The sequence below is a fragment of the Orycteropus afer genome, unplaced genomic scaffold (genome assembly GCF_000298275.1).
Source record: "Orycteropus afer afer isolate SDZICR_OR568_19922 unplaced genomic scaffold, OryAfe1.0 scaffold00020, whole genome shotgun sequence".
NCBI classification, from domain to species: Eukaryota; Metazoa; Chordata; class Mammalia; order Tubulidentata; family Orycteropodidae; genus Orycteropus; species Orycteropus afer.
The window spans coordinates 11647860-11661133 of record NW_006921607.1 but is presented as its reverse complement, the minus strand read 5'-3'; the positions used below and the strand labels follow the sequence as shown (position 1 = coordinate 11661133).

The window sequence follows — 13274 nt, the reverse complement described above, 5'->3', positions numbered from 1 at the left end:
CTCATGCCTTTGCCCATTTTTTAACTGGGTTGTCTTTTTTGTTCTTGAGTTGTAGGAGGTCTTTATGCATTCTGGATACTAAACCCTATCAAATGTATGATTTGCAAATAGTCTCTCCCCTTCTGGTTGCAGTCCCCACAATGTGTTAGCACTCTCCTTAGTTCCACCTTGGTTTCCTCATTTCCCTGCTCCTCCCCACCTTCTCATCTTTGTTTTTGGGCAAATGTTGCCCTTTTGGTCTTATACAGTTGATTGTTCTAAGGACCACATTCCTCATGGTTGTTACTATTTATTTTATAGGCCAGTCTATTATTTGGTTGAGAAGTGGCCTACAGGAGTGGCTTCAGTTCCATGTTAGAAAGGTGACTAAGGGCAATAGTCTCAGGGTTTTTTTCAGTCTATATCAGACCAGTAAGTCTGGTGTTTTCTATGAATTTGAGTTTTATTTTACATTTTTCTCCCATTCTTACTGGAACCTTCTATTATTTCCCTGGTCAGAATGGATGGTAGTGGTAACCATCTAGTTCTGGTCTCAGGTTAGAGGAGCTGTATCGTTCACGTGGCTCGTTAGACCTTTGGACTAACTGCTTCCTTGAGTCTTTGGTTTACTTCACTCTCCTTTGCTTTGTGCAGGAAGAGACCAATAGTTGTAACGCAGATGGCCACTTGCAAGCTTTTAAGACCCAGATGCTACTCACCAAACTAGGACATGTAGAGTATTGTCTTTATGTACCATATTCTGCCATTTGATTTAGATGTCCCCTGAGACTATGGTTCTTAGCCTTCATGCCTAGTAGCTCAGTCCCACGAAGTGTTTAGTTTTGTCTAAGAAGTTTCCATAATTGTTCCCCTTTGTGCTCTATTATATGTATCAATATGCATGCAGCACTTACATACAAATGTGTATAGAGAAATCCCCAACCATATCTATATATGCACTCAAGTGTAGTCTCATGTGACCTTCCACATCTATTTAGCATACTTATTTAGTATGCACTCCCAAATTATTGTTTATTGGTGTTATTATATTATTATATACTGTTGCAAGATTATGTATGTTATAATGTTTACTCTAGTTGTCCTTTATTGTTGCATACCTCTCAGTGTCTTCCTTTGTACTCCTATTTCTTCTTTTGATGCTATCGTGAATGGAATTGTTTTCTTAACTTTATTTTTATATTATTCATTGCTAGAATATTGAAATACAACTGATTTTTGTACATTGATCTTGTGTCCTGTGTCTTTACTGTCATCTTATTTATTAGCTCTAACTTGTATGGATTCTTTAGGGTTTCCTATATATAAGTCATGTCACCAGTGACTAGAGATAGTTTTACTTCTTTCTTTTCAATCTGGATGCCTTTTATTTCTTTTTCTTGCCTGATTGTCCTGGTAAGAACTTCTAGTGCAGTGTTGATAGAAGTGAGAGCGTTTAGTTTTTCACCATTAAGCTTGATGTTAGCTGTGGATTTTCATACGTGCCTTTTATTAGATTGAAGAAGTTCCCTTCTTTTCCTAGTATGTTAAGTGTTTTTATCATAAAAAGTGGTGAGATTTTTTCGAATGATTTTTTTACATCTATTGAGGTGATTGTATAATTTTTGTTCTTTATTAATATGGCATATTACATTGATTAATATTTGTATGTTTAACTAACCTTGTATTCCTAGGTTAAATCCCACTTGGTCATGATATATAATCATCTTCATAGATTGTTGGATTCAGTTTACTAATATTTGCATCTCTATTCAGAAGGGATATTGATCTGTAGTTTTCTTATGATGTTTTTGTCATGTTTTGGTATCAGGATAATGCTAACCTCAAAGGATGTACATGCTAGTTGAATACTACTTTTTCAGTCTTCCTGACCACTGTGGCCCTTCAAAACACCCTCCATTCCAACCATGCAGACCTATATATCTCCGTAAGATATCTTTATCAGTTATTCTTTTGGCCTTTCCTTACATATCTTCTCACCTTTGATCTTGTACTATCTTCTTTGTACTTACCTTAATCTTCTCCATCTTTTAAAAACTTAGCTCAAGTCCCACCTCTATCATAGTATCTCCTTGGCTTCTCCAATATATTATGATCTCTTTCTTCTCTGGAGTTCTTCAACACTTAATGGCTTTTTACTTGTGTTCTCTGTTGTGTGTCTATGTCTGTCTCTCCAACCAGGCTGTTTCGTGAAGACTTGTTGTTATTGCCATTCTGTATTTTTAATTCTTATAATACTTAGCGTGTTGCCTTTTTTTCACTTGGTCTTATTTATTGTACCACTGTGCCAGGTACTGGCGGTAGGGTGATGAACAAGGTATGCCTATTTCCTACATTCTAGTGAAGGGGACAGCTAACAAGTAAATGAACATATACACATAGTCCCTGACTTATGACAGCGTTCTGTTCTGACAGCTCCATTGTAAGTTGGTTCTGGTATAAGAATATCTCTCTTTTTTTTATTTTCATAGCCTGCTATAGGGCAGTGGTTTGAACAGTAAATCGTAATATTGAATGTCATCGAGTGAACATCTGAGAATAGCATCATCACATTCTGTGCTGTAGTGTTATTGTTGTTGTTATATGCTGTTGAGTCATCTCTGACTCAGTGATTTTATGTACAGTAGAGCAAAACACTGCCTAGTCCTGTGCCAGCCTCTCAATCCCTACTGTACCTGAGCCCATCACTGCAGCTACCATTTCAGTCCATCTTGTTGAGGCCTTCCCTTCTTTCAGTGACCCTCCACTTTACCAAGCATGACATCCTTCTCCAGAGAATGGTCCCTTTTGACACCATGACCAAAGTAGGTGAGATACAGTCTGGCCATTCTCGCTTCCGAGGAGCCTTCCTTGGAAGGCTTTTTAGCAGTCCCCCGTACTTTCAGCAGAAGGCCAGTGTTTATAATGTTGTGGATAGTACATATCTCTAAGGATAAGATGTACAAATTAAAAAAAAAAAAAAATGACAGTCATACATGTGGTTCATTATAACTTAAATGCCAACTGTTCTAAGTTGGGGACTACTGTAAAGGGAATAATTATAAACTGGAATATATATAGCGAAGAAAGCAAACATGGAACTGAGAGAGAACATAACATTGAGAGCCTACATTAGACCAAGTGCTAGGGAAGGAATGTTGGTGGATTGATTAATAATTTCTTTAAGATATATGATGTTTTGGTCAGATGTGATCCTGCACTTTGTGTTGTTAATAGCAACCCTGTTTTTTGCTATTTACTTTGTTCTTTGCAGCTTACAATCTTAGGTAGTAAAGACTCCTCTCTCCTTTTCTTTTTTAATTGACCTTTTTAGTTTTAGATAATTACAGATTTACTTGCAATTGAACAGTACAGAGATCTCATGTACCTCTGTCCAGGTTCCCTCAGATAATATCATGTAAAAATATAGTACAATAGCAATATCACAACTAGGATATTGATATTGATACAGTCTACTGATGTTCTAATTTTCCCAGGTGTACTTGTACTTGTGTGTGTTTAGTTCGATGCATTTTTACCACCTGTGTAGGTCAAGGTAACCATTCTATCACCACAGTGATCCCTTTTGTTGCTCTTTAATTGCCCTGAATGTATTTTCCATTTCTGTAATTTTGCCATTTCAGTAATATTATATAAATAGAACCATACGATATGTAACTTTTTAGGATTTACTTTTTATTTTCAGTATAAATCTTTGGAGATACATTCAAATTGTTTCATGTATCCATAGTTTGTTTCTTCTCATTCTTGAGCAATATTCCATGGTATGGATGTACTACATTTTGTATAACCATTAGCCCATGAAGGACATTATGGTTGTTTCTAGCTTTTTGCTATCATGAACATTCTCGTATAGGTATTTGCATGAACTTAAAATTTTCATTTCCCAAGCATGCAGTTGCTGGATCATATGGTAATTTCATGTTTAGTTTTATTAGAAACTGCCAAACTGTTTCCAGAGTGGCTGTACCATTTTTCATTCCTTCCAGCAGTGTATGAGTGATCCAGTTTCTCTGCATCCTTGGCAGCATTTGGTGTTGTCACTCTTTTTATTTTAACCATTCCAGTAGGTGTTTAATGAAAGGCCCTTTGTCAGGACGAAGTTCACACATACATTTGGAGTTAGGAAAGATGACTTTGTTGGCAATGTAGAGTCTCTTCACTCTTGCATTTTCTTAGGACCTGGAGGCTGCCATCCAGCCAGATACCAGCCTGGTGTCAGTCATGACTGTGAACAATGAGATTGGAGTGAAGCAGCCTATTGCGGAAATAGGTTAGTATCATAGATATACCCTAATTCATGCCCACCACTGGATCTGTATAGGCAGCAAGATTGGGCTGGGAACGGCACACTTTGAGTGCAGTAAGGAAATCAAGGGAAAGAGCTTAATTAAGTACTTTTCTCAAGGAAATATCGTAAGTAACATAGCCAGTTCCCTTTAGGTTTCTTTTGTTTTGCTGTAGTTGGTGGAAAGCCAAAACAAAACCCACTCTTTCCTCTTTCTCTTTCCCCTTTAGAACATCTCTTTATTATCCCCATGTAGAACCAGAGACTCACCCTATAAACTTTTAGGCATGTTAGCAAATAGACCTGTTAATTTTTCTTCTTTTAAATAAAAAACATAACCTAAATGTTAATCGGATATACTGAAAGGCCAGGGTTAATGAGATGGGAAGAGTGTTGTGTGTCAGAACATCAGGCGTATTTTGGCTTGATGCTTTGCCCTCATTCTTATTTATTCCAGTCAAGGAGGCTAGAACCCAAAGACAGAGAAATGATTTACTGTATGGCTAGAGGCTATTAATGAGATCACAATTTTACATTATGGGACCATAAATGGGTGACTTCCCAATGTTGTGCTGTGGGTCTTTCCCTCTGATGTTTCCTTAGGGCGGATTTGCAGTTCCAGAAAGGTATATTTCCACACTGATGCAGCCCAGGCCGTTGGGAAAATTCCACTTGATGTCAACGACATGAAAATTGACCTCATGAGCATCAGTGGTCACAAAATCTATGGTCCAAAAGGTACTAGCATTACTTAGAATTCCTCTTCTTTGTACCTGCCAGCAAGTCCTTGAACAGGTGTTCCTTGAAGTCTTTCAGGTCTGTCTTTGCATTCAGAGGAACTGGAGTGCCTTGCAGAGTGCAGTTGTCATTTAGCAATAATGAGGAATACTTGCCCATGTGTAATCCATAGAACTTACTATACAGTAGAGCATTCTTCCTAGTCTGTTTAGAAAACCCATAGAAGGCATATGGAAGCTAACAAGAGGTTTTGTCATATCAAGTTAGCTAGATAGGCCGGGCTATCTTTTCTGCCCCACTGTGGTATTCATTTTTTGCGTCCTTCATTCTTAGTGTCTCACTTTAGTGTAGGTGAGATTATATGGTCTTTTATGTTTTTTAATTTTTGTTCCTAAAAGTCTTAGTAGTTTGTGGTTCTGTTAGTCTCTCAGGGATACCTTTCTATCACCTATGGCATTGTTGGCATTAGGAATGTTTGTAAGCTTGGGTTCTGTTTCTTCCCCCCAACCCTTGGGAAGAGACTATTATTCTCTGTATTATGGAGGCAGCCATAACAAAGAATTTTTTTGTCTCTGGGGTAAGGACCTGTGGTTGTTGGTGATACTTGTGCCAGTACACTTTCATTGTCTACAGGATGTGTCATATGGATGTATATGTTGGGGGAAAAAGTGTGATGACCTCCTAGAAGTATGTAAGATGTCTTCTCAGGTTCCCCACACATTGGAAAGAGTGCTTTTGTGTCCAAAAAAAAAAAAAACCCATTGCCATCAATCAATTCCTGCTCGTAGCAACCCTCTAAGACAGAATAGAACTGCCTGTAGGGTTTTCAAGGCTGTAATCTCTACAGAATGCCACATCTTTCTCCCACAGAGTGGCTGGTGGGTTTGAACCTCTGACTTTTTGGTTTGTAGCCAAGCACTTTAAGCATTACATCACATAGGCTTTCACAATAGCCATATCTATTTTGGGGAGCTCTGGTAGCATAGTGCCTAAGGCACTTGACTGCTAACCAGAAGGCTGGCAGTTCAAACCCACCAGCCACTCCTCAGAAGGAAGATGGGGCAATCTACTTTTGTAGTGATACGGCCTAGGAAACCCATGGAGGGGTCGCTATGAGTTAAATTCGACTCGACGGCACATACCAACAGCAACAACAACATACCTATTTTGATGAAGCTGATGATTTCATATTGATCAGAAGCTCTGATTAGCATTTATATGCATACAGATATCTCTCAGTATCCAAAGTCCTGATTTCTGAACTCAAGATTTAAGTAGATTTAGGTAATGTATCTTTCACCACATTATGGTGTCTGAGCACTTGCTCTCTGAATTTGGAAACTGCACAGATTTATATAGCGGAGGATAGTAGAATTTTATTTTTTAAATGGAGAAATGAAATATTTCTTAATAAATATTGTTTGGTGCATAAATTATTTTAAAATTTGCATCTTTCATAACAAAATTTGGGTCCTTCATTCAGTTTTAGTTTTTATAGTATCTCCAGTCTCTGCCTGAACAATTATCCTGTGTGGGAGAAGATTCAGTAAATGACCTTTGTCAAGTACCCACTCTATTCAAAACCCCTTGACTGCTTAGTAACTGTCTTTGCACACTCATTTTCGTATTTCAGTATGAAATTCCTGAAAGAAGGTTTGATGATTCACAGGTTTTACACATTTTTACGTTTTGATACACCCTGGGAGATGGTACCAAATTTACTCCCATTCTGACTCCTTTTTATTCCTCAAAGTTGTTTTTTTAAAGAAATGTAATATATTGATATGGTTCAAAATTCAAAAACTGCAAAAATACACAGTGGAAAGTTGACCTCCTACCTCTAATAGCCATGCAGTTCCTCTCTGAGCAGGGGATTTCTTTGGTATTTTTCTAGAATTATTCCTTTCCTTTGCTTTGTTACCTAAAGAGTAGCATCTGATACTCATTGTTCTGCATCTTACTTGTTTAAGCATAACAGTGCATCTTTTTTTTTCTTTTACTAAAGTACAGACTTTATTTTGGATTTCACTGGTTTTCCAACATTGTATTTTGGAGGTTTTACAGTATCGGTACAGTATAGAAAGAGCTTCCTCATTCTTTTATATACCTGCTTGGTATTTCATTGTGTGGGCACACCATTGTTTATTTGACCATTCCCCTAATGGTGGGCATATAAGTTGTTCCAAATCTTTGCTATTATGAATAATGCTATAATGAATGACTTATTTTATACATGGATAGATAGCTACTTTAAACCGTTTTGTTCATTAATCCTACTGCTAGTCACCCACCTGATGATAAATAATTTTGCTAAATATTATGCTTTTACTGACATTCTTCTTTTACCCCAACATTTTTTATTTAGAAAAATTCCACCTTATAGACAAGTTGAAAGATTATTTTGACCACTTTGGAAAGTGATACTTTGTCTCATCTGCGTATCTCTTTCTCTCTTTTGTGACCACACTTTGTTTGCCAGGAGTTGGTGCCATCTACATTCGCCGCCGGCCCCGTGTGCGTGTGGAGGCCCTGCAGAGTGGAGGGGGGCAGGAGCGGGGTATGCGGTCTGGGACAGTGCCCACACCCTTGGTGGTGGGGCTGGGGGCTGCGTGTGAGGTGGCACAACAAGAGATGGAGGTATGGGGAGAGTGGTTCCCTTCTACGAGTTCTTCCCCTATGTGGGGTCTCCTATTTAGAGGCTTCTCAGAAACAACTGAGTCAGATTTCTATAGGAAGAGGAGGTTTAAGAAAACCTGTCCTTGTTCTGGTGCTTCTGGCAACTTGTTCTAAGTGAGATATTATAGACTCCCAAACTTAAGCTCTTTTAATAGTTATTAATCATTTGTTTCTGGGTTGTTGGGACCAATGTCTTATTTACTAAGCACCTTTTGCATACCAGGCACTATTGTGTGTTGAGGATACAGTGGGCTCCATGAGGCACATAGGATGATAGGTGTCCCTCTTGCATAGTCACTTCTGGATATAGAAGGGCTCCTCAACTTACGTGTTTCTGAGCTAGTGGATGGTCACTATGCTTAGTCCTCCCTTGCCTACTCCTAGTATGACCACAAGCGAATCTCAAAGTTAGCAGAGCGACTGACACAGAAGATAATGAAGAGCCTTCCAGATGTGGTGATGAATGGGGACCCTGAGCACCATTATCCAGGTATAGCCCTTTCTCCTCCCATTTTAGAAGAGCCTGAGACTCTGAGAGCCCCCTCATAGTGGTCCTTTTTTCCAGGCTGTATCAACCTCTCCTTTGCATATGTGGAAGGAGAGAGTCTGCTGATGGCACTCAAGGATGTTGCTTTATCCTCAGGGAGGTGAGTTGGACCAGATAGATAGGGACTGAGCAGGGTTGAGTAGCCTGGCTTCTAAGTGCCATAACAGCTTAGTAAGCTTCCAGTGTGCAAGTGGGAACACTGAAAAATCATAAGTAAAATAGCTTTTGGTTAAGGGTAAAGGTCATTTTATAACTGACAGTTTTTTTATTTTTAAAAAATTTTTATTGTGATTTGGATGAAAGTTTACAGAGCAAATTCATTTTCCATATAGTCATTCATACATATTTTGTTTCATAACATTGACTGCAATTCCCCACAGTGTAACAACTTTCTTCCCATTTCCTCTCTGTAGTTGCCTCTTCCCTTTTTCCTTCCCTCCCATGCACTCCCACCCCCCAGAGCTATATCCCTGTGCAAATACTGCCCTTCCGTTCTCCCACGATTGATCACTCCAAGGAGTGTATCTGCCTGATGTAAATGTTCAACCCATATGCCTGTCTATTGTTTGGCTGTTGGTGGGAAGCCACAGGAGTGAGTTCAGTTCCAGACCTAAAGGATAACTAGGGGCCACAGTCTCGAGGGTCTCACCAGGCTCTATCAGACCAGTAAACCTGGGTTTTTTTTTTTTTTTTTTTTTTCCACATTGTTCTCCCACTCCATCCAGGATCTCTTGCACTGATCCCTTTCTGAGTGGTTGACAGTGGTAGCTGGGCACCATCTAGTTCTTTTGTCTCATGGTCATATAGGCTGAGGATCACATGGTCTACTAGTCCCTTGGGCTAATTGTTTCCATGTGTCTTTAGTTTTCTTCATTCTTCTTTGCTCTGGATGAGGAGAGAGCCATCATTGTATCTAGATGGCTGCTTACAAGGTTGTTTTGTTTTTTTTTTACATTTTTTTTTATTGTGATTTGGGTGAAAATTTACAGAGCAAATTCACTTTCCATACAGCGGTTCACATACACTTTGTCTCATGACGTTGACCACAATTTACCACAATGCAATAGTTCCCCTCCCACTTTCTCCTGATAGTCACCTCTTCCCTGTGTCCATCCCTCCATGCACTCCTGCCCCCTGAGCTGTCTTCCTGTGTATAAACAGCCCTTCTTTCTCCCATGATTGTTGTCTCCAAGGAACGTATCTACCTCAGGTAAATGTTCAACTCAGATGCCTGTCTTTTGTTTGGCTGGAAGCCACAGGTGTGGGTTCAATTCCAGACTTGAAGGGCAGCTGGGGCCATAGTCTTAGTGGTTCCACCAGGCTCTGTCGGACCAGCAAGCCTGGTTCCCTCTTTTTTTTTTTCTCCAAATGATTTTGAGTTTTGTTCCACATTGTTCTCCCTCTCTATCCAGGATCTCCTATATAGATCCCCTTGCAAGTGGTGGACAGTGGTACCCGGGCACCATCTAGTTCTTGTGGTCTTATAGTTGTGTAGGCTGCAGATTGGATGGTGTACCAGTCACTAGGACTAATTGATTCCATGAATTTTTGGTTTTCTTCATTCTTTTGCTTGCAGCCTTTTAAGATCCTAGTCGCTACTCACCAAAGTAGAATGTCGAACAATGTTTTTGTGTAGTATGTTATGCCAGTTGAGCTTGATGTCCCCTGTGACCATGAAGTGACAGGTTTTTTAGCTGATTTGGCACATACTAAAGTTTGCCACCCAGTGAGGGCTTCCTGGGGTAGAATTTTGTGCCTTTTGTGGTCCCTGGGGATGTACGTACCTGTTATAGGGTTACAGTAGCAGGTCTGCCATAGGCCTCCAGATTTGAAGGCTGCTCCAAAAGCCACTAGGGTTTATTTATCCTCAAGACTGGTACAGATGGTATATCTAATCTCTGCAATGAGCACAGGATACTGTGCTGCCTTTTTCTCAAACCCAGCCCATGTTCTATCATACTCTGTCATACTCTGGCAGTGTCCTTGCTCTAGCTGTTATCCACCACAGGGGCTGAAGGAGGTAAGTCCACATCCCATGATGGGTAGGGCAGCATCTGGCTCTTTAGTTTTGCCAGACTGTATTTCTTTTGTTTGTATGGTATGACTCCAGGGGCCTAGGAGTTTGTGACTAAAAGCAGTTGATGATGAACTGAGCAAGGCTTTTGTGTCTCTCCTCAGTGCTTGCACCTCTGCCTCCCTGGAGCCTTCTTACGTCCTTAGAGCGATTGGCACTGATGAGGATTTAGCTCATTCTTCCATCAGGTCAGTGAGTTAGCTGCAACATTTATGAAAGGCAGGCTGTCTTCTTTTACATCTTTCATTTCCTTTTGTAGTCTTTCTCAATCTAGTTTTTCTTATACTTTCCTGGTTCTTGAAATTTTCTAGTGCAGTGGTTCTCAGACTTCATTGAGTATTACCTGGGAGGTTTGTGAAAGATGAAGATTCCTGAGTTCCACACCCAGAGATTCTGATTCACTAGGTCTGGAGGAGGTGCAGGAACCTTCTTCTCAGGTGATTCAAATGTGGGTGGTTCACACACCACGTGCTGAGAAACACTGACTTAGGGATTGGCCTAGGTGGGAAGGACCACATGTCTTACATGTAGGAGATCCTCAGTGAATATTTGCTGAATAAATTTTCCCTGATGTAGAGCTCTTCTCCTTTGCCTTTTTCAGGTTTGGCATTGGCCGCTTCACTACAGAGGAGGAAGTGGACTACACCGTGGAGAAGTGCATCCAGCATGTGAAGCGTCTTCGAGAAATGAGGTCTGTGGTGTTGTATTGGAGACCCCATGGAAGTGCTGGTTCCTCTCCTTAGGCTTTGTGTTCATACTGCCAGAAAGTGAAGCTTAGGAGTATTTGGATTTTAAAATTTAGAGGTCCCATGAAGCAAGAAAGCAGGTTCCCCTCAGCTGTATGCTTTCAGAATATGATAAAAGTATTTTTAAAGTATAAAGAGCTACATAAATGCTGATAGTATTTTTCATTATTATTGATAGCATTAGTAATTGTCATTGCAGCAATAACAATAAAAAATTAATGATTTATAAACTAGTTATAGTAAAACTGTCTTCAAGATGGGATTCTTAGTTTTGGTTCTGTAGTTTAACTTCAAAGATATACACGATTGCCCTGAAATTACATGCTCAATGTTCTGAAGTGTGGTGGGTTTTTTTTTTGAGGGTAGTGTAGACTTTTTATCAGATTGTCAAAATGTTAATAACCACTGCTCAGCGTTCTCTTTGTGAAGGTGCATGTAAAGGCCAAGGGGTCCTTGACTAGTCAGCTGTCACCAGGGTTTCCTATAGAAGCCATAGAGCTCAGCTTCCTCCTGGGAACATTGAGGCCTCTGGACTTTTTCACAGCATGGCTCTGTCCTGGTTCAACTTGACTTTGAAGATTTTATTGGTCCAGTTGTCAGTAGTGAGAAAGCTTATGTATACACTCTGCTTCCCTTTATGAGCTTTTGCAGGCCTCTCTGGGCTCTGGATTTTCCTTCCCAGGGCCCAGCTGAATCTATGAAGCAATTACAGCTTTCACAACTTTCTTAGGCTCAGTATTCTTCCTTTGGCCTGGCTTTCTGGTACTGTCTGGCATATCCAAGGGATATTTTTACAACTGTGCTGCCAGCAAACTTTTAGTCCTCCTATCTTTGGCTTTAGTATCTGTACCTTATTCTTTCTGACCTTTGCAAACTGAATTCAACCTCTATCCCTTTAGCTTTCAGCCAGAGCCCCATTTTGTGAGTTTATAATAATCCGGCAGCGTTTTATTCTGTACATAGAGTCGCCGTGAGTCGGAGCTGACTTTATGGCCCCTTACAACAATAACATAATAATTTTTCTGGAAGAGAAGGGACAGAAAGGAGATGATTAAATAGCCTTGGAAAATGTCATATATGGCAAGGCATACTGGGAATGCATAGTATAAAAGAGAGTAAACCAAGAAGAGCATGATATAGAGAAGCAAAAAATTAACTGGGGAAATATAAACCACAGAATACCATAGTCGTAGCACCCTGAAGTAAAGTGTGGTATCATTATCCAAAATATCCAAGCTAAATGGGGTCAGAGCTTAGCAAGATTTCTCAGTAGCAGTTCTTTTGTATGATGAGATGCCCAGGTCTAAGTTCCAATTGATCTCTTTGTATTGGATCTAGGGATACTGGAACCAGAGTCCAACTCAAGGAAGATGAAGATAATAGGAATAGAGTGAGGGTGCCCCAAAAACCCAGATGATTTAGGGGTAAGCCCCAGCCCTACATGGAAAGTAGAGCAAAACCTAGAAACTAGTGGGCCCTTCATGACGGAGGTTAGTAGAAAGCCTGAAATTTGCTGCTTAAATGGGGCTTAAGGGTCTTGGTTCCTCCCAAGGAGACTGTCCATAGCTTCTCAAAAGTGAGATAGGAACTTCAAGATTAAAACCCTGAACCTAGGGTAGCTAGTTATTATTTGTTTGCAGTTGGGAATTAGCTGGAATGGGCAAGGACTTTCAGATAGCTAGAGAAGACTTGCTAGCTATGTGTGTTGGGATCTGCCAGGGCAAGAAGAAGGAGCAGATACAAGGGCTGAAGGAGGCAAGTCACTGCCAAGGGTGTTGGAGCCAATGTTGAATGCTTCCTCTCTGAGCCCTCACTCACCAGTGTCTCTTTTTGGCAGCCCTCTCTGGGAGATGGTACAGGATGGCATTGATCTCAAGAGCATCAAGTGGACCCAACACTAGAAGAGTTCGCACTTTGTGCTGGCCTTGGTCTCTCCTGCCTCACTGACTCATGCACACCAGGCACCTTGTTATACCCAGAGAGTGTTCCATGTCTAAACCAGAATTGCTGTAGCCCAGCTAACTTCAGCATCAGTCCACCTTCAAGACAGAAACACAAGAAAACTATCTTTTCCAAGCCTAGGCAACTTTGGTGGGAAATATTCCCCCCAGTTCTCTCCAGAAATCTTCCTCAGGTCTTACAGTGGACGTTCACATTCTCATTGTGAAGCATTAGGGACATTTGGTATGATATTGCTGCTAGAAGTGT

The 13274-nt window shown here is 40.3% G+C and overlaps 1 protein-coding gene across 1 annotated transcript in view; it reads left to right on the top strand.

Moving 5' to 3' along the window:
* Positions 1 to 12967, top strand: part of NFS1 (NFS1 cysteine desulfurase) — a 33330-nt gene extending 20363 nt beyond the window's left edge. Inside the window, exons 6-13 of the mRNA XM_007934613.1 lie at positions 4177 to 4270; positions 4889 to 5023; positions 7503 to 7660; positions 8084 to 8189; positions 8265 to 8346; positions 10425 to 10508; positions 10922 to 11011; positions 12904 to 12967. Coding sequence (XP_007932804.1) covers positions 4177 to 4270; positions 4889 to 5023; positions 7503 to 7660; positions 8084 to 8189; positions 8265 to 8346; positions 10425 to 10508; positions 10922 to 11011; positions 12904 to 12967 — 813 coding nt within the window. The remainder of the gene's footprint in view (positions 1 to 4176; positions 4271 to 4888; positions 5024 to 7502; positions 7661 to 8083; positions 8190 to 8264; positions 8347 to 10424; positions 10509 to 10921; positions 11012 to 12903) is intronic.
* Positions 12968 to 13274: the final 307 nt, after the last annotated feature.